Raw genomic sequence first — 26304 nt, 5'->3', positions numbered from 1 at the left:
GGGAAGTGGTTGCCCCAGTGGCTGCCTGAAGCAGACTGCCCATGGCTACTGCCCACAGCTGCTGCTCAGGCAGAGTAGACTGGCCCCACCCCTTCCTCAGGAAGGCTCTGTTGCTTAAAGGGGCCTTGCCCGAGTTTCTAAGCACTGGCGCTGACAGCGCTGGGGGACCTCTACATGGGCAAGCAGGCCCTCAAGGGACTCCTCCTAGTCAGAGGATGAAGGCAGTGCCATCTCCTTGGTTCATGATGGGGTGCTGGCTCAGATCCCCCCACCCCCCGGTGAGAGGGGTCCTGGAAGTGCGGTGTTGCTCAAAGTCTGGGCCGTGGGATCTTCCCACCTCGTCTCTTTCCCTAAACTATCTGCTTCATCCTTCCGTTGTGTGTGGAGTGGGGGTCCCAGATCTGGGATTATGACTAAAATTGAACATACTGGGCACAGTCCTGGTTTGGGCAAAGGATCGGTTCAGTGGTAAGGCATGTGCAATACACGCAGAAGGTTTGAAGCAGTTTCCCCTGTAACTGGGATTTCCCAGATGTTGCTGACTACAACTCCCATCATCCCCAGCCAAAGGCCATTGCAGCTATGGAGGATGGGAGCGGTAATCAACAACATCTGGGGATCCCTGTTACAGGGAACATTGTCCTGAAGTTCAGATCCTGGCATCTTCAGTTACGCATTCTCAGAGAAAAGGGCTGGTAAGAACTTTTGCTTGAGATCCTGAAGGGCTGCCGCTGGGCAAGAATAAACAATGCTATATGAGTCAACTGCCTGACAGTATAAAGCAGCGGTAGGCAAACCTGGCCTTCCAGCTCTTGCTGAACTACAACTCCCATGGCACCCCAGCTCTTGCTGAACTACAACTCCCATGGCACCCCAGCTCTTGTTGAACTACACTTCCCATGGCCCAAGATTGCCCACCCTGGTATAAAGTCACTTAGTACGTTCAGAAGTAAAGAACAAAGCTGTTTTGCAAGTGAAGAAACCATGCTCATTAAGCGGCTGCTTGCAACGCCTGTCAGAGTGAGCAGCGGCTTCTTTGAGTGAAAGGGCTTAGCATGCGGCCAGCCGAGAAGCAGCATCCCTCAGCATGCATCGTCAACAAGAGAGCAAGAGCCAGAAGGGAGCTGGACAGAGCAAGTGCATGAGCACTGCCAGGAACTAACATGGCGCTGTTGGCCGTGGAAGAGAGCAGGGCCGTGCTGGAGACCACCCCACACGTGCTGCATTTTAGCAGCAGGCTGCCACAGGGGGGGTTATTGAAGCTGGGGGGGAGGGATGTCCCATTCCACCAGTGCACACCATTCCACAGCACGCCCCCACCCAGCCCGGTGTGGAAGGGAAGGGGGCACAGGCAGGAGAAAAAGCCGCCGGAAGCAAAAGGAAGGCCGAGGCCGCGAGACAGACAGGAGGCAGGAGGGGTGGAGGACACAGGAAGAAAGCAAATGGTGTGGGGGGTGACAGAGAAAAAGAGAGAGAGCCTGGATTAGTTGCAGGAAGCACAGCTTGTTAATGGCTAGTGTGGCAAGGCAGGCATAAATCCAAGGGCAGGCTTTATCTCCTTCTCCAGGTGCTGGGAGGAGGGAGAGACTGCCTTTCCGGGGGAAAGGAAGAGACTCCACTGGAACAGGCTTTTCTGTCTCAGAACTCTTCCTCCTCCCCTGGGGAGGGGAACTGGTCTTGTGGTAGTGAGCATGACGTGTCCCCTTTGCTAAGCAGGGTCTGCCTTGATCTGTATTTGGATGGGAAACGATACGTGAGTGCTGTCATAGATCCCCGCCTGTTACCTTGAAGAGCCACTGCCAGCCAGTGTGGACAGTACTCAGTTGGATGGGCCAGTGGTCTGACTCGGTAGGAGGCAGCTTCCTATGTGCCTAAGAGCTTGGCTGGGACCGTTCTTCTCCCCATCTCTCCCCTTCCATTCTAACTGCAGGCAGAGCTGGCTTCCTATCCCACCACACCCCAGAGATTCAATTCAGCCCCCCCCCTTTCTTCCCTGCTCCCCATCAGCCCAAATGGTGTGGGTCCTAAAGCTCCGAAGGGAGGCTCTCCCCAAGAAGAGAGGCCCAGTTATGGGGTGCCCCCCACTTTCACGATTCAGGCACAAGCCTCTTATGTGTGTGGGGGGTTGTTTTGGGGAGCCTAAAGAGCAAACACCAAAGCGCTGGTAGGCCTGGAAGAATCCCCCTGCAGGGCTCAACTTGGGTGGAGCTGTGCCTGCAAGCTAGCCCTGCCCAATTCTGGCAGCTCACTCTTCCACTGCTGGCTTAACCGGCTGTGTCCCATGGGGAGCAGAAGTGCTGGTATGTCCTTGATTCAGAGAGCTCTTTAGGGTTCCCAAATGGAAGGTGGGAAGCAGACTATACTTCTTATGACAGCTACTAATTCAAGGCACTGTGCCACCATGGGGTGCCTTTGCTGGAGGCTTCCGTGGCACATCCTTCTCCGGCTAGAACGCGACTCCCAGCTGCACGGCTGCCACTTCCAGCAGCATCCACCCCTCTGGAGAGCTCTCTTCCAACAACCTCTCCGCACTACTACTGCTGCCTGCCTGCCTGCCTGCCCACCCTGCTTCCCACTGTGCCTGGCTTCGTCTCGGTTTCGGAGCAGCAGAGGAAAACCAAGGGAGCTCCTGGCAGGGGCCTGTCGCAGAACAGCTAGCTGCTACTGGCGCCCGGAAGCTTCACACCAGGTAGGAACCACGTGCACAAGCTCCAGTGTGAACTGGGGCTTTCACGGCAGGGCGTTCTTTTTTCTCCTCTTGCTGCCTTTAAGAGGCAGAGCATCTCTGTCATGAATGAACAGTGAGGCAGGAGCCAGGCACATCTGCTTGGGCAGCCTGGTCCCATGCATCAACCTGGCCTTTCTGACATGACAAAGATACTCGTTGTCGAGAATATTATACCTGACAGATTGGCTGGTGTGTGCACGTGTGTGTCTGTATACACACAAATACACACACACACACACTGGCCTAAATACACATGGCTGGCCTAAAAGGTTTTCTTGGTGGAGGGTGCACCAAAAAAAAGGAGAGGGGGCAGGTTTGATCTTTAGTTGCTCTCCATTACAATACAACAGTCAAAATATATTTATTCCTAAAAACTTTGAGGGGAGCAGGCCTGCCTTAGCCTCCACAACCCCCCCCATCCCCAACTATGGGTTTAAAAGAAGGAAAGGTTTTATTCACACACTGGCCCAGCAATTCCATCCTCAGCCACAGGCCAATTCAAAGGTGACACTGAAAGCAAAACACAGACAGAATCCTGAGGATCCTATTAGGGCGAAATATTGGAAGTTTCTCTGAAGAAAGTTAACAATAATATATATGTATTTATGAAATGAGCAAAATCCCAGGAGAGGGGTGGAATGGGCTGCATTTATTGTACATCTCCAAGTTGCCCCCAAATTTGACCTCCAGTGAATTCGGGTGAATTTGGATGGCCATTCTCAAGTGAAAAGTCGATATGAATTCTCAAGGGATGCTAAAAGAGTAAGGTTAGGGATGCTTTCTCGTGGGGACGTGTGTGCCTGCAAATCTCTTCCGTTTCCCTCCTCAAGCGGAAGCAGCAGTCCCATGGCATAAATGGGAACTGCAGGAAGGGCCAGGGTGCCTGGTTCTCCCGTGGTGAGCATGGCCACTTCACTGCAGAATGAACGATTCCGGGGCAGAGGGGCTTTCTGGGGCTGGAGAGTGGGGCAGGCTTACCCAGCTCGCTGCTTTTTGGACTTATCTGAGATTCCATCCCGAGACATCAGCTTGTTGAAGACAATGATTCCAATCAGCATGTTGACCTACAAAGGGAAGCAAGGAATTGCATTCATCTATTAGGGGATTTTAATCTTGCGTTTTCACTAGAGAATGCCTAGGGCGGTTTATGATTGGAATCCAAATACAATTAAGTAAGAAAAGCAACAAAGCAGCAAGATACTCCTTTGTCTTCCTGGCTAATCTCTCTCACCTCACCTCACCACGGTACCAATAGAAGAGCAGGGGACAGAGGGATTGAAAATGTCTCTCCTGGTCCTGCTAGCTGCCACGGGCCATTTTCACTGCCTCTCAGGAGTGGGGTGAGTGAGTGGAGGGTCAGCCTCGTTTACCTCCCAGCCCCAGAAATGGCTGCTCATGTGGGCAAGGGTCAGTCTATTTGAAGGGAGAGGTCATGTGACCTAGGCCAAGATATTCTATTGGCTCATCCTCCTGACTGGTCTCTTTTGTCTTCTTCACACAACCAAAGGCGCATAAGCAAGAAGAACAGGAATGGAGGAAATGCCCATACATGGATGGGCATTGCAGCCCCAACGCAAGCCCCAGTGCCCCCCAACATGCCTTCTGCTTCTGCCCATGCCAGAACCCGACCCCCTCACAAGCTGTGGCTCGTCTCAGAGTGAGAGGCAGTTTGGGTCAGCTCTACTGGAATGAGCGCCATTAAATTCCCTTGGGCTGTGCCTTTACGGGGGGGGTCTTGTACATCAGCACAAGGGAATCAGCACAATGAAATGGAACCACGCAAGAAGCCAACGAGCCGGATGGTGCCCATGGCAGAACAACCTCCAGGTACCTACCAGAACGATCACAGCAGCGGGGCCGACAAAAGCGTAGAGCAATCCTCCTTCAAGGGACAGCCAGCAGCTGGGGAGAGAAGGATGACGTCATCACCAGAGAAGAGGACTCAAAAGAGGCCTTCATTTGGAGACCCCTCTTGCATATTCCTGGGACATGTATTTAAGGCTGCTAAGCGGCTTGCCCTCACTCCACCCTCTCTCTCCATTCCTTAGGTCAGAAGCCCCTCCAAGGTCCTGCCTGGATGTACTGTATCTGGGGTGTAGAGCTTCCTTTTCAGAGCCTCAACGCTCCCTCCGATCACACTCTCATTTCAATAGGGCAGGGAGAGCACTGCCCCTCCCATGAAACTTACTAGCTGGACGTCCCATAGCCTTTGGTCCGAGTAAAGCCAACGGAGACGGCAACCACCAAGGCCGGCAACCCTGGGCGGGAAAGGAATAGTCAAGGTGGTGGATGCGATGGTGGAGGGATTCAGAATCTCAGAGGACCCGTGGAGAAGTGCTCCTCTCCCCGTAGGCCTCTCTGTCAAACAAGGTCTGATTCAGACCACTTTTGCGTCCCAGTGGTTATAGGGGTGAAGTCGCCACACCCTCACTTTGAGTTCTGCTGCAATTGGAGACGGGCAAAAAGCTGGCCTCCGGACTTGGTTTGGAATAGGCCTGATCTCGAACTCTCAGAGAATGTTTGAGCCGTTCCCTAGAGTTCTCTGAAAGCTCAGGCCTGGGGAAGTTTCCCACCAGTGCTTTGCCATTCCCATCCTTCCTTGGTGAGGAGGGCCCATCTTGACCTCCTGGCCCACACAAGGTGCATTTTGGGAAAAGAAAAAGCAAACAGCAAGGAAGAGCAAGGAGAGCCAATCCCAAAGTGAGCCAAGTCAAAACTTCAGAGGGAGGACTTGGCCCACCTCATAACCCACTTGGGTTTCCCAAACTGGTGCTATTCGTTTCTGAACCTATTCAGGTGCAGAATTCTGTGTCGTCACCAGAGCTGATTCTGTTGCACACCAGATAGGAGGCCCTGGAGTAAAACTCTTTACCTCCATTTTTAAAATACATGAAACTCTCCAGAGGCTTTTTTTTTTTTTTGGCCAGAATTAGTTCACACATGACTGCTCAGCACCACGGATGCTTGCCACCACTGAAAAGTACTGGGTGGGTCAGTGACAGCATGGAACCGTACGGAAATTCCATCCATGGTGTTGGAACTGCAATGATGCCCATGGCCACTTGGTGCTGTGGCCCTCAAGTGATAAATGCTCACATATGACCCACCCTCCCACACAAATCCCTTTGGTGCCTCTCCCTCTCCCTCCCTCCCTCCACCACTCAGTGACTTCTAGAGCTTACAACCAAGGACACCAAATTCTGACTCAAGATGAGGAAAAGACGGCCTCCTCTTACCCCATCCGAGGCAGAGGAAGCGTTTACGGACTAGCCGTGTCCGGATCCGGCCAATGACAGCCAAGTAGGATTGCCAGGCCTCCGTCAGCACCCAGCAGAAGGAAGAGAGGAAGAAGAAGTGGAGGAAAGCAGCAGTCATGGTGCAGACACCCTGGAGACGCAGAGGGGAGGAAGAGGAGGAAGCAGAAAAAGAAGAGAGCCAGAGTCATGAGAAGACGGAATGGGACAGGCTTCCCCGGCTTCCCCACATGGAGCAGCCAGCTGGCTCCTCAGAAAGGGCCACTGGGGGTCTCCTTTGAGCAAACACCTTTGGTGGGAGATCTGGGTTCAAACCCTAACAATAATCAAATTTAGCATCTATGTCACTCATCTGAAAGGCTCAGAACAATGCACACAGACTGTTCTGGCAAACCTTACAACCAACCTAAAAGGTAGGCCAGACTCATTACTACCACAATGCTGATGGAGCCTGAAGCTGAGAGATTAGAGGCTTGCCTGCTACGGCCGCCTACTGAGCAGTGTCCCCTCTGACAGGGATTCCCAGATATTGTGTGCTACAACTCCCATAATCCCCAAACAAAGGCCATTGTAGCTGAGGATTCTGGGACTTGTAGTCAACAACCTCTGGGAATCCCTATTAGAGGGAACACAGCTGCTGAGCCCCAAGTCAAAGAGGCTATTCACATGATGGGACAAAATCAGGCTAGCGGAGGCTAGTCCGATTTCGTCCCATCGTGTGAACCACCAGGCTCAGCTGCGAGCCCGGTGGTTCCTAAGCGGGTAACCCGCCTAACTACCCCTGCCCTTAAACCAGGTTTGCGGAGTGAGCGCTCCACAAACCTGGTTTTAAAAATCGTGAGTAGCTGCAGCGCGGCTCAGCACAGTGGCTACTCACGAGGAGACCCCCAGAGGGGAGGCAAAAAGCTGCCTCCCGGCTCCGGGGGTCTCGCGCAGGGCATGCTGGAGCTTCCAGGGGCCAATCAGCCCCCGATCCCCCCAGCACCCGCCGGCTCCATAATGGGGCCCGCTCTCCCCGCTCACCCTCCCCAGGCGGGTCTCATTGATCGTGAGACCCGCCTCAAGGTCTGCTTCTGAGCCGGGGTTTTCCACCTGAGCTGCTAGGTTAGTACACCCTGTTGTTTCTCCTGCGACATCACCATGTCAGATGCAGTGTTGTGGTGCTGTCGGCAGCAAAACTGCATGGGTTGTCCCAGCCTGCTGGGTTAGTGCGGGCAAATGAGGCTGACGGCTGGAGGGGGGGGGGGCCAAGGAGCAGGGAAATGCCCCAAGAGAGCGTGTCTTGGAAACAGGAGGCGCTCTGTGACTCTCGGAACACAAGAAGAGGGAGATGTTGTCCGGCTCTGCCGTAGCTGCAATGCACATCTAGGCAGCTGGAGAACAAATGCAAACGGGCGAGCCTACCGTTCCTGACACAGGATGATGGCTATTGTTTGTCTGCAGGTAGTAATTCCTTCGAATTTAAGACCAGCTCTGTATACAAAACACGGGCAGCCCAGTCATGTATCATGGTGGTGCCGGATGCCAAAGCCCCAGGCAAGCAGCACAACTGATCTACCCTCTTGTTCCCGCCGCTCAATAAAGCACACGCAGCCCACAAGCCACCCCGCTGCAAAGTGCCTGCTGTCCCTGCCAGCCGTCACCCATTGCTCTGGTTTTAATCAATGGCCGTATCAGGTTGCTGTCATGGTATCACAGAGACAAAGTGGCAAAGAGGGTTTTTCTCCTCTGGCTGGGCTCCGCAGACTGGAAAGGAGCCGCCTGCTCTACAGCACCGAAGAGAGAACCACCAAAGAGACCACAAAGCAAAGTTCAGGGAAGGACGATCCTCCAAATGGGGAGAACCCCCCATGTTGCAACAGAGAGCAAGGTGTGACCCACCAGTGACTTGAGCTAATCCCAGCTCTGAACTTCCAAGTCTCCATGGGAGGAACCCTGAATTGTTTCATTGAATTTCAATGTTTTGTGGGAGAAACTCTAAAATTCAAATTTCCCTTTGGAGAAATTCCAGGTTTGAGTGCCACCTTGCAGAAGTAACCCTACCCCTAAACAGCTCAGGTCGGTGTCCTTAGGGCACAGTCTAGGGGCACTGACTTAACTGGCTTGCTAAAGCTAAGCAGGTCCAGGTCTGGTCAGTGCCTGGATGGGAGACCACCTGGGAACCCCACGTTCCCTGCCTTGAGTTCCACCATGACACAAGAAAAGTGGGATATACCATATATGAAGTAAACAAAAACCTGTATCCCACAAAACTATTCCAAGGGCAGCGGACACATACTGCAGCCTTTCAGATGCAGTTCCCTGCACTCCCCTGCTGACCTCTGACCAATCAAGTTGTGCACGTCTTCAAGGGCTACAGAAGCCTTTAATGAATACAGCAGTGCAGTTAAGTAAAGTATGCACACCATGAGCAACAATGTCTGTATCATAAACTCTTTGGAAAACATACCCCTCTCATCCAAGCTCACAAGGATTGCAGCTGGCAAAATAGACCCTGCGCTGCACAGACGCACCAACAGCTCCTCTGGCGTAAACGGCCCCCTCCTTGTCCTCCTCGTGCCTCTAATACACTTTCCCAGCTCCTGATGTCTCTGGTACATCAAGGGAAAATGCCGTGGGGTGGTGATCTATTATGCACGAGGCTGCTTGCCAATAAGGGCGGGAGCAGTGGCTGCGCTGCCTGGGGCTGGAGAGGAAGGCGGCAGCATCCTTTGATCTGCCTCAACCAAATGCATGCGTTCAGCTGGAGGGTTCACACTGCAGAACTGGTAGGTGTGAAGGAGAGAATGGATGAAGGAAGGCTTGCTCCCCACTGGAATCGCCCCCGCCATGGAGAGAGACAGAAATGGCATGGCCAAGCAGTCACTGCAAGCAGTGTACATACTCATTCCCCCCTCCCTCAGCCTGCTACCTCTGGTCAAAGGGGTGCTGTAGGCTTTTGTTGTGCTTCAAAACCTTCAAGACTGGTTTGACCAGAGGCCACAGCATGACAAGAGAAATGACGAAGTGCAACCATGCCAAAGCACCACCAGCCATCTTTAAACACGTGGTCTGTTTTAAGACCTGGAATGGATTGGGTGGAGGGTTTTTTTTGGGGGGAGGGGTCCAAAAAGCTGGTGGCCTGAGCTCTTGTGGTGGGTACGTGGACGGGGGATCGACAAGAGGAAACCACAAGCAGCTTGGCTTTTGTCAGACAACTCAGTCTTGGCAGATTGTACACGGAATTGGCATCTAGTTGCAATCTAAGTAGGGACAGGAAGGACCCAAACGTTAGAGTGGATTGGGGAATCTGGAATTGTGTCAAGAACCCCGGAGACTAGAACCAGGAACTCCCAGCTCTGTGCATGGCTTCTTCTGTATTGTGAGAAACCAGGCTGTGTTTAGGAGTGCTGCTTGGAGCAGTAAGGGTTCCCAGGCTCTGGGCAGACTCCGCCCACCTGGGGCATCAGGGTTCCCAGGTTCTGGGCGGGCTCCACTTACTCAGTCTGGTCATGGAGCCCTCATTGTTTGGGCTAGGACCTTGCCCGGGCAACCCCTGGCTCTGACTCCTGACTTTCCCCCCTTCCTCTGACCCTTGATGCTCTCGAGCTCCACCCTGACTCCTGCCCATGGCTCAGTCTGGAGAAACTGATTCGGCTACCCATTCTGGCCCCATGCAAAGAGGCCTAACATGGCTCAGCCTTTTTGCACATGCCCCATGGACTCCAATACAGCAAGGGGGACAGTGAGGCTTCCAGATATGTGAGGCAGGGGCCTAGAACCATGTGGGGATCCCTCCAGCTGTTCTAGGTCCATCTCACAAGCTGCTTCCAGAACATGCCCAACAGAGCCAAGTTCTGTTTCCAAACTATTTCTTGCTGGTCTGGCACTCTGGGTTCCAATTTGGTGGTGTGGGGACTGTTCTGGGAGCAAAGAGGTATAGTCACTGTAATTTTGAGCTGGTCTGGAGAAGAGGAGAGCTGGTCTTGGGTAGCAAGCATGACTTGTCCCCTTAGCTAAGCAGGGTCTGCCCTGGTTGCATATGAATGAGAGACTTGATATGTGAGCACTGTAAGAGATTCCCCATCAGGGGATGGAGCCGCTCTGGGAAGAGCATGTAGGTTCTAAGTCCCCTCCCTAGCAGCATCTCCAAGACAGGGCTGAGAGAGATTCCTGCCTGCAACCATCGAGAAGCCACTGCCAGTCTGTGAAGACAATGTTCCTAATCCTCTCCCTAGCCCTCACATTTACAGGGGTCCACTTAGGGTGTCCTGCTCATCTCACCCCCCCACCCACCCCCCAAAAATCAACCTCACTCTGGAACTGATGCCTACCTCCATTCCTGCCTCCCTTTTCAACCTTCAGGACTAGAAACTAGCTATATAAATAAATGAAAAAACAGAGCTGCCGGGTACTGAACTCAGCACCCAATACCAAATTCCACACAATGCCTACAGTGCTGCCTTTGCCTCTGATAAATTAAGGACTCCCCAGCGGCCGCTGCACCTTGCTGTTCTTCCCCACCCCAACCCGCTTCCTCCCTGGTTGCACAGGCTGCAGATAAGCAAACATTTCCATTCCCCCCATGCAGACAAGCCTACAAGGACAGGCTCCCCCACTAAGCATGACTCATCTCCAAGCAGCTGCTGCTCTGTCACCCTCAGGGACACAGCCCCAGAGCAGCCGGCGAGAGCTCCCAGGAAGGCTCCTCGGATTCTGCAGGGATTGAGCAGAGGCACCCCGAGGGAGCAGAGACAGGGATGCAGAGTCCAGCGTTCAGTTCCCAACTGCATTCTGCTGGCCTCTGGAAAGCAGAGTTGCTGTGCTGCCATTCGGAGAGGCTGAAAAACAGGTTCTGGAGACAAACGCTGCAGAGACATCTGGCCAGCAACTGCTGGAAACATGTCGTGGCATTAAGTGGACCCACTGTCTGACCCAGCAAGGTAATTAAACTGTCTTGACTGAGCTCACCACTGCACAAGGCAGACTGTTCCACTGATGAACAGCTTCCTGTGGAAATCTTCCTAATGAACAGCCTAAATCTGCCTCCTTGTCATTCCAACCCATTGGTCCTAGCCTCAGGAGCAACAGAGATCAATCCTGCTTCTTCTTCCGCTGTGTGGCAGCCCTTCAGACATCTGAGGTCAGCTATTCGATTGTGCCCCAGTCTTCCTTTCTCCGGATTAAACACACCCATTTCCTTTGTGTGTTCCTCATGAGAACATAGCTCCCAGACAGCTCCCAGAGAGCTGATCTTGTGGAAGCAAACATGAATGGTCCACTTTGCTAAGCAGGGCCTGCTTGGGTTTGCATTTGAATGGGGGGACTGCATGTCTGAGCACTGTAAGGTATTCCTCTGAGGGGGTGGGGCTGCTCTGGGAAGAGCACCTGCATGCTGGCATGCAGAAGGTTCCAAGGTCCCTCCCTGGCATCTCCAAGACTCCCAGCGGCATCTGTTGGGGCCGCTGTGTGAAACAGGATGCTGGACTAGATGGGCCTTGGGCCCGATCCAGCAGGGCTGTCCTTATGTTCTTGAGATAGGGCTGAGAGAGACTCCTGCCTGCAGCCTTGGAGAAGCCGCTGCCAGTCTGCAAAGACAATACTGAGCTAGATGGACCAATGTTCTGACTCAGTATATGGCAGCTTCCTATGTCCCTATCATCTTTGCTGCCTTCCTCCGAGAACCCTTTCCAGTTTCTCAAAGTCATCCTCAAAAGGACCTTCCCACAGTGGCCTTGAGAAGCCACACAACCAGGAGATGAAGGCATGCCACCTCTCCATCCACTGTGTCCCTGCAGCTGGTATTTGGAGGCATCCTGCCTCTGAACGTGGAGGTAGCCTACAGCCGTCAAGACTAGTAGCCACTGAGAGACCTGTCCTCCACGAATTTGTCTAAGCCCCGCTTAGAGCCATCCAAGCTGGTGGCCATCCATCACCACATCGCGTGGCAGAGATCCTTGATGCTACCCGAGCGATCGGTCTGGGACTGAGCCTTCTGGTGGGTGATGGAGAGTCTCGTCAATGGCAGTGGGAGCCAGCCCATGGCTCAGCCTGAGCTGCTGCTTGCCTGGGCATTGGGGGCCGATTAATGGCACATTTTGCCCGACGAGGCACTTCAGGGTGATTTTAGACATTCCAGCTTGCAAGAGCCAGGTGAGGAATGCCACGGGAAGACTGATGCATGGAAGCAATTCTCCTCACCTTACTGAGCATCTGGGACTGTCCCACAAGGATCAACACATTGGAAGCCAAGATGGAGACGCAGAAATTCAGGAGGATGATGGAGCGCTCCGATTTGATAAACCTGTGAGACAGAAGGGAGGGAGAGGAGTGTGTCTGCATCTGGGTCCTAGGGCACTTATGTGGACCGCTGACTGCTACAAGAACACAATACGAGGAGCTTCCTTTCCCCAACAGCGCTCCAGTGACACATCGGGCCCAAACCATATGGGGCTGTTCAACGGCATGAGTGTTCTCCACAGAGCCAGCAACACGTTCTTTGGTGGGGTGCAACAGATTCCATGGGGAACATCCAGATGATCAGTCTCACTTGTGTGGTTTTCCATTATGCTCCATTTCATAGAATTTTAGAACTGGATGGGACCTTGGAGATTTTCTAGCTCAGTGCAGGAATGCTCAGTTGCAATCTGCTCTGTGCAGGCATGTCTGCTGGAAATTTTGAGATTTTCAAAAAATAATAGGAGGTAATGAAGCTGATGACGAAAATGACTGCTTGTAGATTTGGCACCAAATTTAAGGTCTTGCTTTTAAATGACCCTCAAAATCAAATTTTAAAACCAAACCAGAAGGTCAGATATTATTAGTAGCAGTTCGGCCTAAGGAGCTGGGGGGTGGGCACCAAAGGAGGCAGCTTGAGATGATCCTCTCTCCCGCCCCACCTGAAAGCTGTGCTACCTGCAGGCTGGCCATTCATCAGGTAGAGCTGTGCGGTTAACCACCCAGCTCTTCCTGATGAATGGCCAGCTTGCAGGCAGTGCGGGAGAGAGGGGAGCAAGCCTCCTTTGAAGGCGGGGAGCAAGCCTCCTTGGGTGTCTCCCTGGCTCCATAGGACAAACCATTACTAGATACTAGAGGTTTATTTATTTTTGGTTAAAAATAATAATAATAAAACCAAATGTGTGCAAAAAACCAACATACACTACAAAACGTGTTAGCTGCCCTTCACCCTTTGGCTTCAACCCCCCAGGGCTATTTCAACTCAACTTCAGAAAGCCACGTCCCACTGCCACACCCTCACTCCCCAGATTCTGATCTAACCATGGTACATCGTTATAGCTGCACTGGTATTTGGGTTAACCATGGCTAGCTAAAACCAGAGTTTGCGTCATCACACCTAATCATGGATTGCTGGGCCAACCTACCTCCAAAAAGCAGCGTAGATCACCAGCAGGGTCAACAAGGCCATGCAGGAAACTGCACAACCAATCATAAGTGGGACTGAGGGGGACGTGCCAGAGTCCATGACCTGCAAAGAGAGAAAGAGGAAGGCTGCAAAGGTGAGACGCTCTTGGGAAGTCCACGTTCAAAGGAAGAAGCCGCAGCCACAGGAACCTGCTGCACAAGAAATAGAAATCCCCCCTCCTCCTCTAGGAGGCAAGAAAGGTCCACCAAGCCTTGGGAGAAGCCAAACTGATGCACGTTTTCACTGAGCTGGCTCCAAGGTTCTCCCTGCCACTCTTGATATATGCTCAAGACTCAGGTTCTGCGCAGAGAGGATTTTAGACAGACTGATATCATACGAGCAAATCAAGATTACAAATTTCTGTCAGCGCCACAACAGTATAACTGCCATGGCCACCCCCAAAGAATCCCGGGAATTGTAGTTGGTTTTGATCGGGAAGAACTGTAGTTCAGTGGAAGAGCATCTGCTTTTCATGCAGAAGGTTCCCCGTCCCGTCCCGTCCCTGGCAGCATCTCTGGGTAGGGCTGGGAAAGCCCAAATTTAATAACTGCTGCCAGTCAAGGAAGATGATGTTGAGGGAGATAAATGGTCTGACTCGGTATAAGGCAGCTTTCTATGTCATTTGATGAAGGTGCTTGGAATCCTCTCTCTGTCCCCGAACTCCAAACGACAATTCCCAGGAACCTCTCAGGGTGGGTGGGGGAGCAGGGAAGAGGAAGGGATGACTATTAATCCAGCTTAAGTCGATGGCATAAATATTCCTTTTGACCTAAAAACCTCTATATTAATGGGGCGAGGGGTGGTTTCAGTAGCAACCCGTAACAATGTGCGGACAGACCCTGACTCCTCCAAAGCAGCCCCCCTTCTCCAACAAGCAGGAAAGCCGTCACCCTGGAACAGCCAGATTGGGAGCCTGCCTGCTTCTGTTTTGCTTCCTGGAGCACATGCCTTTGGGCCTGGAGGTGGCCGGGAATCAGTTGCAGCTTCTCTGCATTCCTCAGGGGTGACTCTCTATCTCCTTGCCAACCGTGCGTGCTTCTGGAATACCAATGACCTGGCCTGGCCAGGGGAGCCTGAAGGAGACCCAGCCGCTGCAGGCAAAGAGTGCAGATCTGGAGCTTGCCTCTGCCCCTCACTTGCGACAGCAGCGGAGTCGGATTCCCAAGCACGCCCCCAAGATGGTCGCCTGTTTGCTCCTGGCACTGGCTCCCCCCCCCCCTCCAATCGCTCGGCATATTAATGCCTTGAAGGCTTGCTAATAACCCTTGTAAATTTCAGCAGTCCCAGCCGAGAGCCTGGTGGGTGAGAAATGCTGCAGAGAATAGATCTACATTATCTACTGCAGTACTTAAGGCTGTCTGGGGATGAGAAGGGTTCAGAGAGAGGGGAGAAAGTAGGAGGGTGGAAACAAAGGGAAGGTTTGGGGAAAGAAGTGTGCGGGGGTGGTAGTCCCTGGGAAGGGAGAGGGAAAAGGCTCATGCTGGGGAGGGGAAGAGGGAGAGAAACAATCAGTGCTTAAAACTTCCAAGATAAGCAGTGCTGGAGAGATTCAAGGCTTTCTGGGCATCATATTCTCTGCTCTTCACAGGAACACAGGAAGCTTTCCTATACTGAGTCAGACCCTTGGTCCATCTAACTCAGTCTTGTCTACACTGCCTGGCAGCGACTCTCCAAGGCTGCAGGCAGGAGTCTCTCCCAGCCCTACCTGGAGATGCGGCCAAGGATTGAATCTGGGATTTTCTGCATGCAAAGCAGATGCTCTTTCATGGCGCCATGACCCCATCCCCTAAGGGGAATATTGCACAGCGCTCACCTGTAGTCACCCTTCCAAATGCAAACCAAGGCAGTCCCTGCTTAGCAAAGGGGACAATTCATGTTTACTACTGCATGACCAGCTCTCCTCTCTGAAGCCACTTCCCAAAAGGGTTGAAATGGTTATCCAGTAACAAGGGGATAGGCATTCTGCACACGAACAGAAACACTCTCTGTTGTAGCCATTTCACATGTACTCTGTCTTGGGGGACCAGTTCCTGGCCAAGATTGGAGAACATGCATGATCTGAAGAATGGGAGCACCAGGGTGGGGTGAGGAGGGAGGGAGGGATGGCAGCTGTTCAGGAAATTACAAGATGGTGAGTCCTTACAGGGAAAGAATAACCACTGGCAGTGAGAAAGGCTGGAAGGAGAAGCTTTAATATTCATTCATTTGCCATCACCTATATTGTCCTCCCCCCCTCCCTTGCAAATGAAGGCTGAGCTTCTCCATTTATTTTGCATATGGTTGAGTGAGCAGACTTCCGGCTTGTGAGTTGTTTTTTTGTTTAAATGAGCTGCAACATGTAAAGGACTGCCTCTGGAGTTGTTAGGTTGCACCTTGCTCTGGAAGGTCCACCACCCGGAGCTTTTGCCTCTGAGCACATCTACAGCCAAGGGATTTATTTTCAGTCAGCAGCAGAACTGCGCTCACAGCTTTCCTGCACAAAAGTCCGCTCCTGGTCTTCCCGCAGCCCTTCTTCATTTCAACAGCCGGATTTGGGAGAACGGCAGAGCTGGAGAGGGCCCTGGATAGGCCCCATCTAGGCCAATCCCCTGCTTGTTGCTGAAATCCAAATCCCAGCTTTGCCTGAACACCTCCAGAGTCCAGCCTGGAAGAGCTCACTGCCCCACCAGGGCGTTGGTTCCATTGCCAACCTGCTCTTACCACTAAGAGGTTTACATAGGAACATGGGAAGCTGCCATATACTGAGTCAGACCCTTGGTCTATCTAGCTCAGTATTGTCTTCACAGACTGGCAGCGGCTTCTCCAAGGTGGCAGGCAGGAATCTCGCCCAGCCTTATCTTGGAGATGCTGCCAGGGAGGGAACTTGGAACCTAGATGCTCTTCCCAGAGTGGCTCCATCCCGAGGGGAATCTCTTACCGTGCTCATACAACAATTCTCCCTTTCATATGCAACCAGGGCGGACCCTGCTTAGCTAAGGGTACAAGTCATGCTTGCTGCCACAAGACCAGCTCTCCTCTCCAAATGCTCGGTGGGAATTTAGCCTCTTGTTAAGTCAGCCCTTGAAGCAGCAGCAGCAGCAGCAGCAGCAAACAAATCCTTCCCATCCCTTCTTTGAGAGCCCTTCTGATATCTGAAGAGTGCAATCATGTCCCCCTCAGTCTTTTCTTCTCCAAGCCAAACATACCCAGTCCCTTCACCTCTTCCTTCCTTTCCAAACCAGTGTCGCTGCCCTCCTCTGAACCCTTTCCGATTGTCTATGCCAGGCCTGCGCAACCTAAGGTTGGTGTGCCCGGATCCAGCCCACAGAGACTCTTTTGCTGGCCCACAGGTAGGAATATCCAGCCGCGGGAGCCGTGAAGACCTCCGGAGCTGCCTTGCTGATGGGCAGCTCGGTTCAATGCCGTTGGCTGCTGGAGACCAGACACCCCCTGCCTCGGGGCTGGAACCCTCACCCCTCTTCTTCCTCACCTTTATCCCCTGACCCCAACCTGGGGCCGGCATGCACTCAAGGGCCCCCCTCATTCAACAGGGACAGGGGCCTGTTTTCTGACCATGGTTCTTAGTTTGGGCCCCTTGATACAGAGGAGAGAGCCACAAGGAACTAATAATCATTGCTTCCACTAATATTTTTTAATAATGAATTGTCATGGAAATTAATGCACTAAAGAACTGACCTTGGGCCCTACATATCAAGGCATGGGGCGGCTCCAGCCCATCAAGGCCTTTGAGCTGTGTAGCCCTGGCCTACTCCCTTTCTGAAGCATTGAACCAATGGCCTTTGGCCACAGTGGCTGGGGATGATGGGAGTTGTAGTCCAACAAAGACTAGAGGCAGGCCCTTTTGGTTGTGGCCCCTCAGCTTTGGAACACCATCCCTGAAGAGCTTCGCCATGCTCCCTCCCTCAGTGTTTTTAAAAACAACTTAAAACACACCTTTTAAAGGGGGCTTTTTAATGGTCCATTTTTGGTTATATCTTGGTAGGTACTTTAGCTTTTTATAATTTTCAGTTTTTTAGCTTAAAAGCTAACTTTTAATTTGAACCTAATAATGGCACAGCGGGGAAATGACTTGATTATCAAGCCAGAGGTTGCCGGTTCAAATCCTCGCGGGTGTGTTTCCCAGAATATGGAAAACTCCTTTATCGGGCAGCAGTGATAAAGGAAGATGCTGAAAGGCATCATCTCATACTGCGCAGGAGACGGCAATGGTAAACCCCTCCTGTATTCTACCAAAGACAACCACAGCACTCTGTGGTCGCCAGGAGTCGACTTGATGGAACACTTTACCTTTAATGATGATTGTAGTTTAATCTGACTTTTAACTTAAGGAGGCCCATCTAGTCCAGCATCCTGTTTCGCACAGTGGCCCACCAGATGCTGCTGGAAGCCACAGGCATGAGTTGAGGGCATGCCCACTCTCCTGCTATTGCTTCCCTGCAACTGGTACTCAGAGGCATCCTGCCTTGGAGGCTGGAGGTGGCCTATAGCCCTCCGACTAGTAACTATTGATAGACCTCTCCTCCATGAAGTTATGCAAACCCCTCTTCAAACCATCCAGGTTGTTGGCTGTCACCACATCTTGTGGCAGAGAATCCCACAAGCCAATTATGCATTGTGTGAAAAAGTACTTCCGTTTGTTGGTCCTAGATTTCCTGGCAATCAATTTCATGAGATGACCCCTGGTTCTAGTGTGATGTGAGAGGGACTTGTTTTGTTCAATTGTTTGTTCAGCTTGTTTGCTCAATTTGGTTAATTTTATTACTTTTATTGTGTCTTGTATCTTTTTTATTGTTGTGAGCCGCCCCGAGCAGTAGTGTACTGGAGGGGCCGGGTATAAATATTTTAAACAAACAAACAAACAAACCAAAACCAAACACCATGGGGCACAAATCTGAGAACCCTTGTGTCAAACAAATCAGAAACTTTTGCCAATCCATGGCAGATCAGCCAGAGATCTGCCTGTAGACCCAGAGGTACCTTCCACCTTCTCCAGTTGCATGGCTTGCAGAGAGAAAGGAGGGTGGGTTGTGCATATTTGTGGCATTTTTGGTCGGCAGGTAAGCCCCAGATACCAGAGACTCTCACCCTTTCAACTAAACATCATCTCAGCCGCGATTTCCCCACAGTTAGCTTGCCGTTGGCATTCTCTTATGGGACCACTTCACTGGCAAGGGCATAGCAGTTGCTATGGAAACCATGTAGGTTTAGGCCTAGTCAAGAGGCTCCTCCTCTGGTTCAGGTTCGAGGCCCAGGTCTTGTTCTCACAACCTGCCCTGCCAAAGGACCCCCTTAGGGTCTGGCCAGGGGGAGGGATGCTCTTGGGCACCACAATGTCCCAAAGCCTAGCACTTGGTTGTTTTTTTTTTAAGTAACACTTCTCACCATGGCTCAAATGTGCCCTGGAAATAGTTTCAAAATGGGAGGAGAGTTGTGAGCCAAAAGGTGTGCATCTTTGTGTGTGTGTGTGTGAGTGTGTGTGAGTGAGAGAGAGAGAGAGAGAGAGAGAGAAATGTAAGAAAAGGAAGAGAAGAGATGCCCACATACAAGGGTTTACATGTGAACAAGTGATAAGCTATCATAATGGTTAAGCTTCTAATGTGTTAAGATTCTATCAGTGCATATGATGAAAGAGACCAAGGGAGAAACAGGTGACTGCTATTGCAAAGAAGAAGAAGAAGAAGAAGAAGAAGAAGAAGAAGAAGTAATAGTAGCATTAGTAATACCACCACCACCACCACCACCACCGACAACAACACAGCCACCGCCACCAGAAAATAGGAAATGCTTCACATTTCTAGTGGGGTTTAGTGTGCAAATCATAGGAACATAGGAAGCTGCCATATACTGAGTCAGACCATTGGTCCATCTAGCTCAGTATTGTCTACACAGACTGGCAGCGGCTTCTCCAAGGTTGCAGGCAGGAATCTCTCTCAGCCCTCTCTTGGAGATGCTGCCAGGGAGGGGACTTGAAACCTTCTGCTCTTCCCAGAGCGGCTCCATCCTTTAAGGGGAATATCTTACAGTGCTCACGCTTCTAGTCTCCCATTCATATGCAACCAGGGGGGACCCTGCTTAGCTAAGGGGACATGTCATGCTTGCTGCCACAAGACCAGTTCGCCTCTCCAATCACTGAATAACAACTCAATAACCCATACAACAACCCTGCAAGGTAGATCTGAATTATTAATCTGCCCCCAAATAACAGGTGGAGGCCTGAGGCTGTGAAGCAGTGCTTGGCCTAAGGTCACCAGGTCAATTTACAGAAAGGGGAGCCAAACGAAAGTGGGATTTTCTAGATGACAGCCCACACTTTTAGACATTACTGCCAGCTCTCAAGAGAAAGAGAGAAGAGCAGCTGGCACACAGAAATGTGTACAGGAGACTGCACAAGTGGGCACAACAAAGATGTAGTTCCATGTGCCAGCGAGTGTAACCAATTAGCAGGCACGTGACCTAGTGGATTCCTCCTGGACCAAGATCAAGGAAAAAACTGTAGTGGATTTCTGACCTCGTAATAGGGACAGACTTTAATACTACCCCTTAACAGGAATTGACAAAGCACACAATAACTGTCCCCATCTCACGGGTTCTTCCCCGCTACACATACAGACACCCCCCCAAACCAGTGCAAGACATTCCAATGCCAGGTGCTAAATCGAAACAGCGCTTTTGCCCTACACAGCCACCCAGGGCAAAGCCCAGCGAGGGAGGCTCCTGCACAAGCCCACAGGAACGGTGAGCTCCTGCACGACTCCCACCCACTCCAGCAGGACTTCTGCAGAAAGATCTCCTGCTGGGCCATGCCAAGAGGGTGGCGGCTGCCTTATCCTCCACTCGGGCCAGGCCACATTTCACAGCACCAGCTCGCCTCGTGGCTGGGTCCCCTCTGTCAGGGGGAGGCGGGGAAGCGAAGGCCAGCCCTCTCCTCTCGCCCTTGGTCAACACTTACCAGGTCCTTGGGCAGCTGGGCAATCACTGCGAAGGTGGACAGCTGGCTGCAGTGGCACTTGGTGTGAGCAGAGAGAGTTTCCACGGTCTGGCAGCTTTCAGTGTCCCAGTTCCCAGCGCCAACCTCTCTGATTGATGGAATGCGAGGGAGAAAAGGGAGAAAAGGGAGAGAGAGAGAAAGAGAGATTTCAAATGATCAAACGCGCTGTACACCCTCTCCCAGCCCACATCCCTTTGCCTCATTGCCTGCTTTAACCCTTTGCTGGGCAGCGCCCGGCCGATGGATTGCTGTTCCCAGCAAGGCGGGCTGTCTGTGTGTGCGCAGCAGGAGCCTGGGTTCTGTCTGAGCTGTTTGCTTTATTTCCTGACCCAGTTGCTGGGGTGAAAAGTCTCCCCTCCCTCCCCATCCTTGGGCAGAGAGCTCAACCCAGCCCCCTCCCTCCCTACTGCTCCTGGCATAGCCTGACGTTGCTACAGGCTCATCTCCCTGGTGTGGGGTGGGGGAGAAAGGGTTGCTATTGCAGTGAGCATTTGATTTGATTTGAAGGTTGATGCCAACAGGGGTTTGGGAGATGGGCACAGAGTTTGGACGAAGAGGGGGTCCGGCAGGCATGCAGGAGTCCTCCAGGGCTTTGAGCCAGCTAGTCTTTTGGCCTGCTCAAAAAACAGCCAGGAGTTTTTATGGTCTCTCCCTCTCTCTCTCTCTCTCTCTCTCTCATGTTTGCAAGTTTGCATGGTAGTAAAAGGTATCGCCATACAACTGAGAATGACCACAAGGGGAGTTGAGGCTTAAATGGTAAGGCTGTGTGCAGTGCTTGTAATCAGGATAAATATCGACCCAATTCTAGTAATGACAGAATCGTGCATTTGAATATCATGGTGGTCTACATTTCATCAAGCCAATACATTGGACTGGGGGTGGCAGGATTATCCTTTAAATAAGACCCAGCACCGCACAAAGAAAGTGGCTGCCTAGAAGCCAGCCACGGCAGCAGGAATTCAAGTTGCCTCCTTTGCCTCCATCTTCTCACCCCAGAATGCACCAGGGCAGGAAGCAAGGTCATTACATTACATCCTTTTCCTGATGCTTTACTTTGGAAAGCAACAGGAATCAAAATGGTTCCTCGTGAAAAATGCCCCTATACGGTTTGCATCACAAGGGAACAGATTATTTCCCCCCGAATCGATGCACAGTCCTCCTAAGTGCATGCAGTCTCAGGTGGCTCATCAGGAGAGGTCCCGGCCTCAAACCTGAAAGTTCCCAATTCATCCTCCAGTATCCCTGAGGGAATGCTTGATGCAAGGGTGATGGGACTGAAGATCATCCCATGGAGGTGAGGTTTTTAGTGGAAGGTTCTCTCTAGTCAATGTTGATTGACAAAATGAGGCTGATGTAGATGCTTTGACCCATCAAGGGGGAGCTGCACAGAAAGTTTCTTCCAGGCACAAAGCAGATGCAGCCACACATCCAAATGCACCATCCCTATCCGCATGGTCACCTGGGCCCTGCTGAGTGGGCTGGCCACATCTTCTGCCACATAATGTTGCCCGTGACTACAGCTGGACCGGGACTAGAGTATATCAGAGAGGGTGAAAAGGCCTGGATGCAAAATTGGCCAGGAGATTAGAAGATTAAGATCTATCTTATCCACAGTTACATATTAACATTCATCTAAATCTCTGCACACCAAGTTTTCAATGCGCTCTCTGCTATGGCCCTGAGCTATCATCTTCCTCGAGTTAACTGCAGCGAATTCTGAACACATCTGCATGTAATAAACGTGCCCACTGCATGTGTGTGGGTGTGCCTGTTGGTGTCTAAGTGGCGTGTGGGCTTTGGCTTAGCACAAACAAAAAGAGGACATACCCAGAAATGCACAGATGGTCCTTTTTCTGCAGAGGATGGAGGGGTGCTTGGCTGCAAACCAACCTTTTGGAGAAAATGCATGTGATACAGCTTCAGCCCAGCTCCTCAGAGAAGAATGGACATCTGACTGTCACCAGGCCAAGCTCTGGGCACAAATCTGAGCTATGCCAGTACCCCGAAGCATGAGCGTTGAGGAAGGACAGAGCATGCTGGAAGGTCCCATTTTGGCCTTCCAAAATAGCCTGGTCTAGCTGAATAAGGTGCTTGGGAACCAAGGCAGAACTTGTCAGCATGGGAAAGAAAATCAAGAACTGAAGCTACAGAATCCAACTCGGCTCTGTCTGCTCCTGATGCATTTCAGCAGTGCCAAAGTCTCTTTTTCCAGTCTTCCTGCAGCCCTTGGCATTTCCAGGGGACTCAAAAGATTTAATCAGCTACATCCTCAGTTCAAACCCCATTGGCATCATCATCTTCTTTCCACATTTCAGCTCTTGCCATAGAAACATCAAACATAATACGTTGTGATAAGCATACGCTCTCCTAAATGAGGATTATATCTGTCTGGGGGAAATGTGACATGTAAGCCAGCCGGGATCCTGATTCCCTGAAGCAGAAAACCGACTTGGGGCAAGCAAGAGCGAAGTGGGCATAGCTCAGTGGTACAGCACATGGTAGGAGCATATCGGTGTTCCAATCTCCATCATCTCCAGTTAAAAGGGAGTCTCATTTAGCAGTCCTGGGAAAGACCTCTCGGAGCTTGGGGCCTTGGAGAGTTTGCTGTCAATCACCATAAACAATACGAAGTAGCTAGACCAATGGCCGGACTCAGCATATGCTTCACCTGGTCCAAGATACACAACAGCCTTGGCTCCTTCTATTCACAGCATCTCCAAGCCTCCAGAATCAGAGCGGCCAACGTTTGATGTTTACCTACTCCATATGGTGAGAAGAGGGAAGCCCTTGCTGGCCAAGTGGAAAAATAAATGCCATGATGCAGTCTGAGCAGCTAATTCTGGCTTCCACATCCTCCAGAGTTCACAAGGGGAGGAGGCAGCCTGGACCTCCCAATCTCTCTCTTCTATCAGCGGGGAAGAATTCTTTCTCCTTGGCAGCTTCCACACTGTTCCTGTCCCTGCCTCCGCAGTGCTGTTTAAGCAGCACCGTGCTGTGGCAACAATGCAGAGTTGAGAGGCAGCAAATGCTTTCTGATCTCAAAGGTGCAAGAGCCATCAGAACATCTTCAGCTTCCCAGGAACATTCAACATCTGCCAGCGCAAGAGAATTCCTTTGCTGCTTTTGCACTTCCAAACTACCAAGAAGAACTGAGGAACAATATCTTGTAAGGTTCAGGAAGGTCCTTGTAAGGAGTATGGGAAGATGATGTTTCAAGGTTGCATCCACCATGTAGCTCAAAGGATTAGCCAGAAGGTGCAGGATCAGGAAAACCAGGCAAAGCTTAGAAGAAGCAGTTCTTGTAGGCTAACCAGTGGGGAAAAATGTAGAGGTGAAGGCAAGAAAGCAGTCTGGGACAGACGCAGAGGCTCCCAAGCTGGTTCTGGGGAATCATAGGGTTCTCTGGAAGCTTATCAAGAGTTCCTCAAATAGATCAGGAGTTCCCAAACTTGGGTTCCCACATGCTGCTGGACAACAACTCCCATCCCCCTTTTGGCCATTGTGGCTGGGGCTGATGAGAGTTGTAGTCCAACAACATTCAGAGACCCAAGATTGGGAGCTGCGGAATTACAACAGTGATGGCAGACAAGTTTTCCTCAAAGACTTCCTGCCTGCTGACCTTCTCGTAAAGAATGCAGTTGCAAGAGAGCAAGGAATGTATTTGACAGCATGCTCTCCATTCATGCAGGGTGACAGTGTAGGTTAACAGGTCTGCCCCAGAATCCTTTGCAGCACACAAGGGTTAATATATGCAGGAATTTCATGGCATTCAAGTCAACGTGGAAAGCCTTTCCTGAAGGTAGAAGGCTTGAAAGCCATTGAAGGAGAGCCATTAGCAGGGAGTTTCCACCACTACGGGCATTCTGTTGAGTACAGTCAGTGAGCCAATTGTGGTACAGAACTTGGGAAGATGCAACATGTGTCTGGGAGTCTTACAACCTACATTAGATTGAACTTGGGATCCGCTATCTCCTGACTACCTTTAGTAACTTTAAGCAGAGATTTCCCAGCTACTCAATCATTCTGTAGCTAAGCAATCCAGCAGCACTAACAGACTGGAATCCTTCCTACAAATGGGGCCAGAACATTTGAATTCCCAAGCAAAACCATGAATAGTTGATAAAACATTTATTAGGAGTCGAAATGCAGAGACATTGCTGGCAAAATGAGATGATAAAAATCCAAGTATAAAAGCTAACTTTTACTGTCCTAAGCTAATGGATTTATGAACTCCAAAGAAAGCCAGACAACCAGTCCTGTGGAATAAGTTACTATCGATGTACAAGTGTAGCAAGCTACTTTCATCTCAGCAAACACAGAGAACAAGTCAGTCTCTCGTCCCTTAGATGTAGTTGGGTTGGACAGAAGCGGTTTAATTTGTCCAAAAAAAAAAAAAAAAGACAAAATAGATATCTCTCTAAAAGAAATAAAAATGCAACCAAGTATTTGGGGTGGTGATCTCACAGTCCTATGCAACTCCTGTCCAACTAGTTCTCAAACGCTGATTGGGACACGAAGTCTAATTTCCCATCAAGATAGTTCTTGAAACATATAGGTATCTGACAGTTACGCAAGATGGCAAAACACATTTCCTTGTAGTTCAAAGACATATTAAAGCATGCAAATGAAGCTACCCAAGCAGGCATCTGCTCTACTGGATATGAGGCTCCAGTGATTAACAATTCTATCAGAGTTACTGTCCATGTTAAGCATCTGTTCAGTGGTCAGAAACTGCCCTGGTAAGGTATGGAAATCCTCTTCTCACTTAAGTTCTTTGATGTGGAAGGAGACCCTACTTCAAAGAAAGGGAATGATCTTAGTCACTTTGCCTTGCAAGTAACACAGATGGAGATCAAAGAGGTTTTAAAGGGCTACCTGCTGCAGGAACAAATCCATCGGTTGTGGAAGATAACTTCAGTGTCAGGCAGAATGTCTAACCGGTTCCTTTGAAACTCACAAGCACACTGACATAGCTTTGATTAGAGAAACAAAGATGGATCTAATCTAGCTGCGCAGGAGAGACAACTCTGGGAGCTCTTTTAAGACAAGAGATTGTTAGAGGGTGCAGATCAGTGTTCTCGCTAACAGAAAATCCCAGATATTGTTGACTACAACTCCCAGCATCCTCAGCCAAAGTCCTAGTCAACAACATCTGAGATTCCCTCTTACAGGGAATACTGGTGCCAACCTAGTTTGAGTCTGGCGATGATCCACTATACAGAGCTCTTCAAAGAAGATTAGAGGATTGATGATGAGTCGGGTCTCATGATCCGTGAGACCCGGTTTTGCAGGGTGAGCAGGGAGAGTGGGCTAAACCCGCTCTCCCTGCTCATGAGTGGAGAGGGAGCCCTGGGTGCCTGGATCAGCCGCCCCACACAATTTCCGGCTCTGTGACGGAGCCGGCGGGGGCTGGGGGGAGGGGGGGCCGCGTGGCCCTCGGAAGCCCCAGTATGCCCTGCGCAAGTGCGCAGGGCATACTGGGGAGACCCCAGGACCCGGGAGGCAGCTTTTCACCTCCCCTCCGGGAGTCTACTCGTGAGTAGCCAAGGCATGGAGCCACGCCTACTCATGACCAGATAGCCCGGGTTTGCGGAGTGCTCGCTCCGCAAACCCAGGCTATGGGAAGGGCTACAGGAGCGGGTTACTCACTCTAGAACCACCGGGCTCGCAGCCGAGCCTGGTGGTTCTCACGATTAGCAAAAATTGGGCTAGGCTCTCCGAGCCTGATTTTTGCTAATCGTGAGAATAGCCCCATAATGTGTTTTAGGTGGTCATTCACACAATAAAACAGTGTTCTATGCAGGTTTGGGAGCTATGTGTGCTCCCAATTTCTGGTTGTGTGGAAGCAAGGTTAGAGGAAAACCTGGGTAGAAGTGATTGTGTGGAAGCAAGGTAGGAGGAAAACCTGAGTAGCTTTCCCTCCTACCTTGAG

The 26304-nt window shown here is 51.2% G+C and overlaps 1 protein-coding gene across 9 annotated transcripts in view; it reads right to left on the bottom strand.

Moving 5' to 3' along the window:
• ADGRB2 (adhesion G protein-coupled receptor B2) overlaps positions 1 to 26304 on the bottom strand; it is a 190123-nt gene that overhangs the window by 25203 nt on the left and 138616 nt on the right. For 7 of the 9 annotated variants that reach the window (XM_053267535.1, XM_053267528.1, XM_053267529.1 and 4 more), the window contains 8 exons: positions 20334 to 20460; positions 13344 to 13447; positions 12163 to 12265; positions 5965 to 6115; positions 4917 to 4986; positions 4564 to 4630; positions 3707 to 3792; positions 1164 to 1262 (listed from right to left, as the gene is read on the bottom strand). In XM_053267535.1, coding sequence (XP_053123510.1) covers positions 1164 to 1262; positions 3707 to 3792; positions 4564 to 4630; positions 4917 to 4986; positions 5965 to 6115; positions 12163 to 12265; positions 13344 to 13447; positions 20334 to 20460 — 807 coding nt within the window. The remainder of the gene's footprint in view (positions 1 to 1163; positions 1263 to 3706; positions 3793 to 4563; positions 4631 to 4916; positions 4987 to 5964; positions 6116 to 12162; positions 12266 to 13343; positions 13448 to 20333; positions 20461 to 26304) is intronic. The other 2 variants (XM_053267532.1, XM_053267531.1) reach the window with 1 other exon arrangement.

This window comes from Hemicordylus capensis, chromosome 7, assembly GCF_027244095.1.
Source record: "Hemicordylus capensis ecotype Gifberg chromosome 7, rHemCap1.1.pri, whole genome shotgun sequence".
Classification (NCBI taxonomy): Eukaryota; Metazoa; Chordata; class Lepidosauria; order Squamata; family Cordylidae; genus Hemicordylus; species Hemicordylus capensis.
This window is presented reverse-complemented; position numbering and strand designations above follow the sequence as displayed.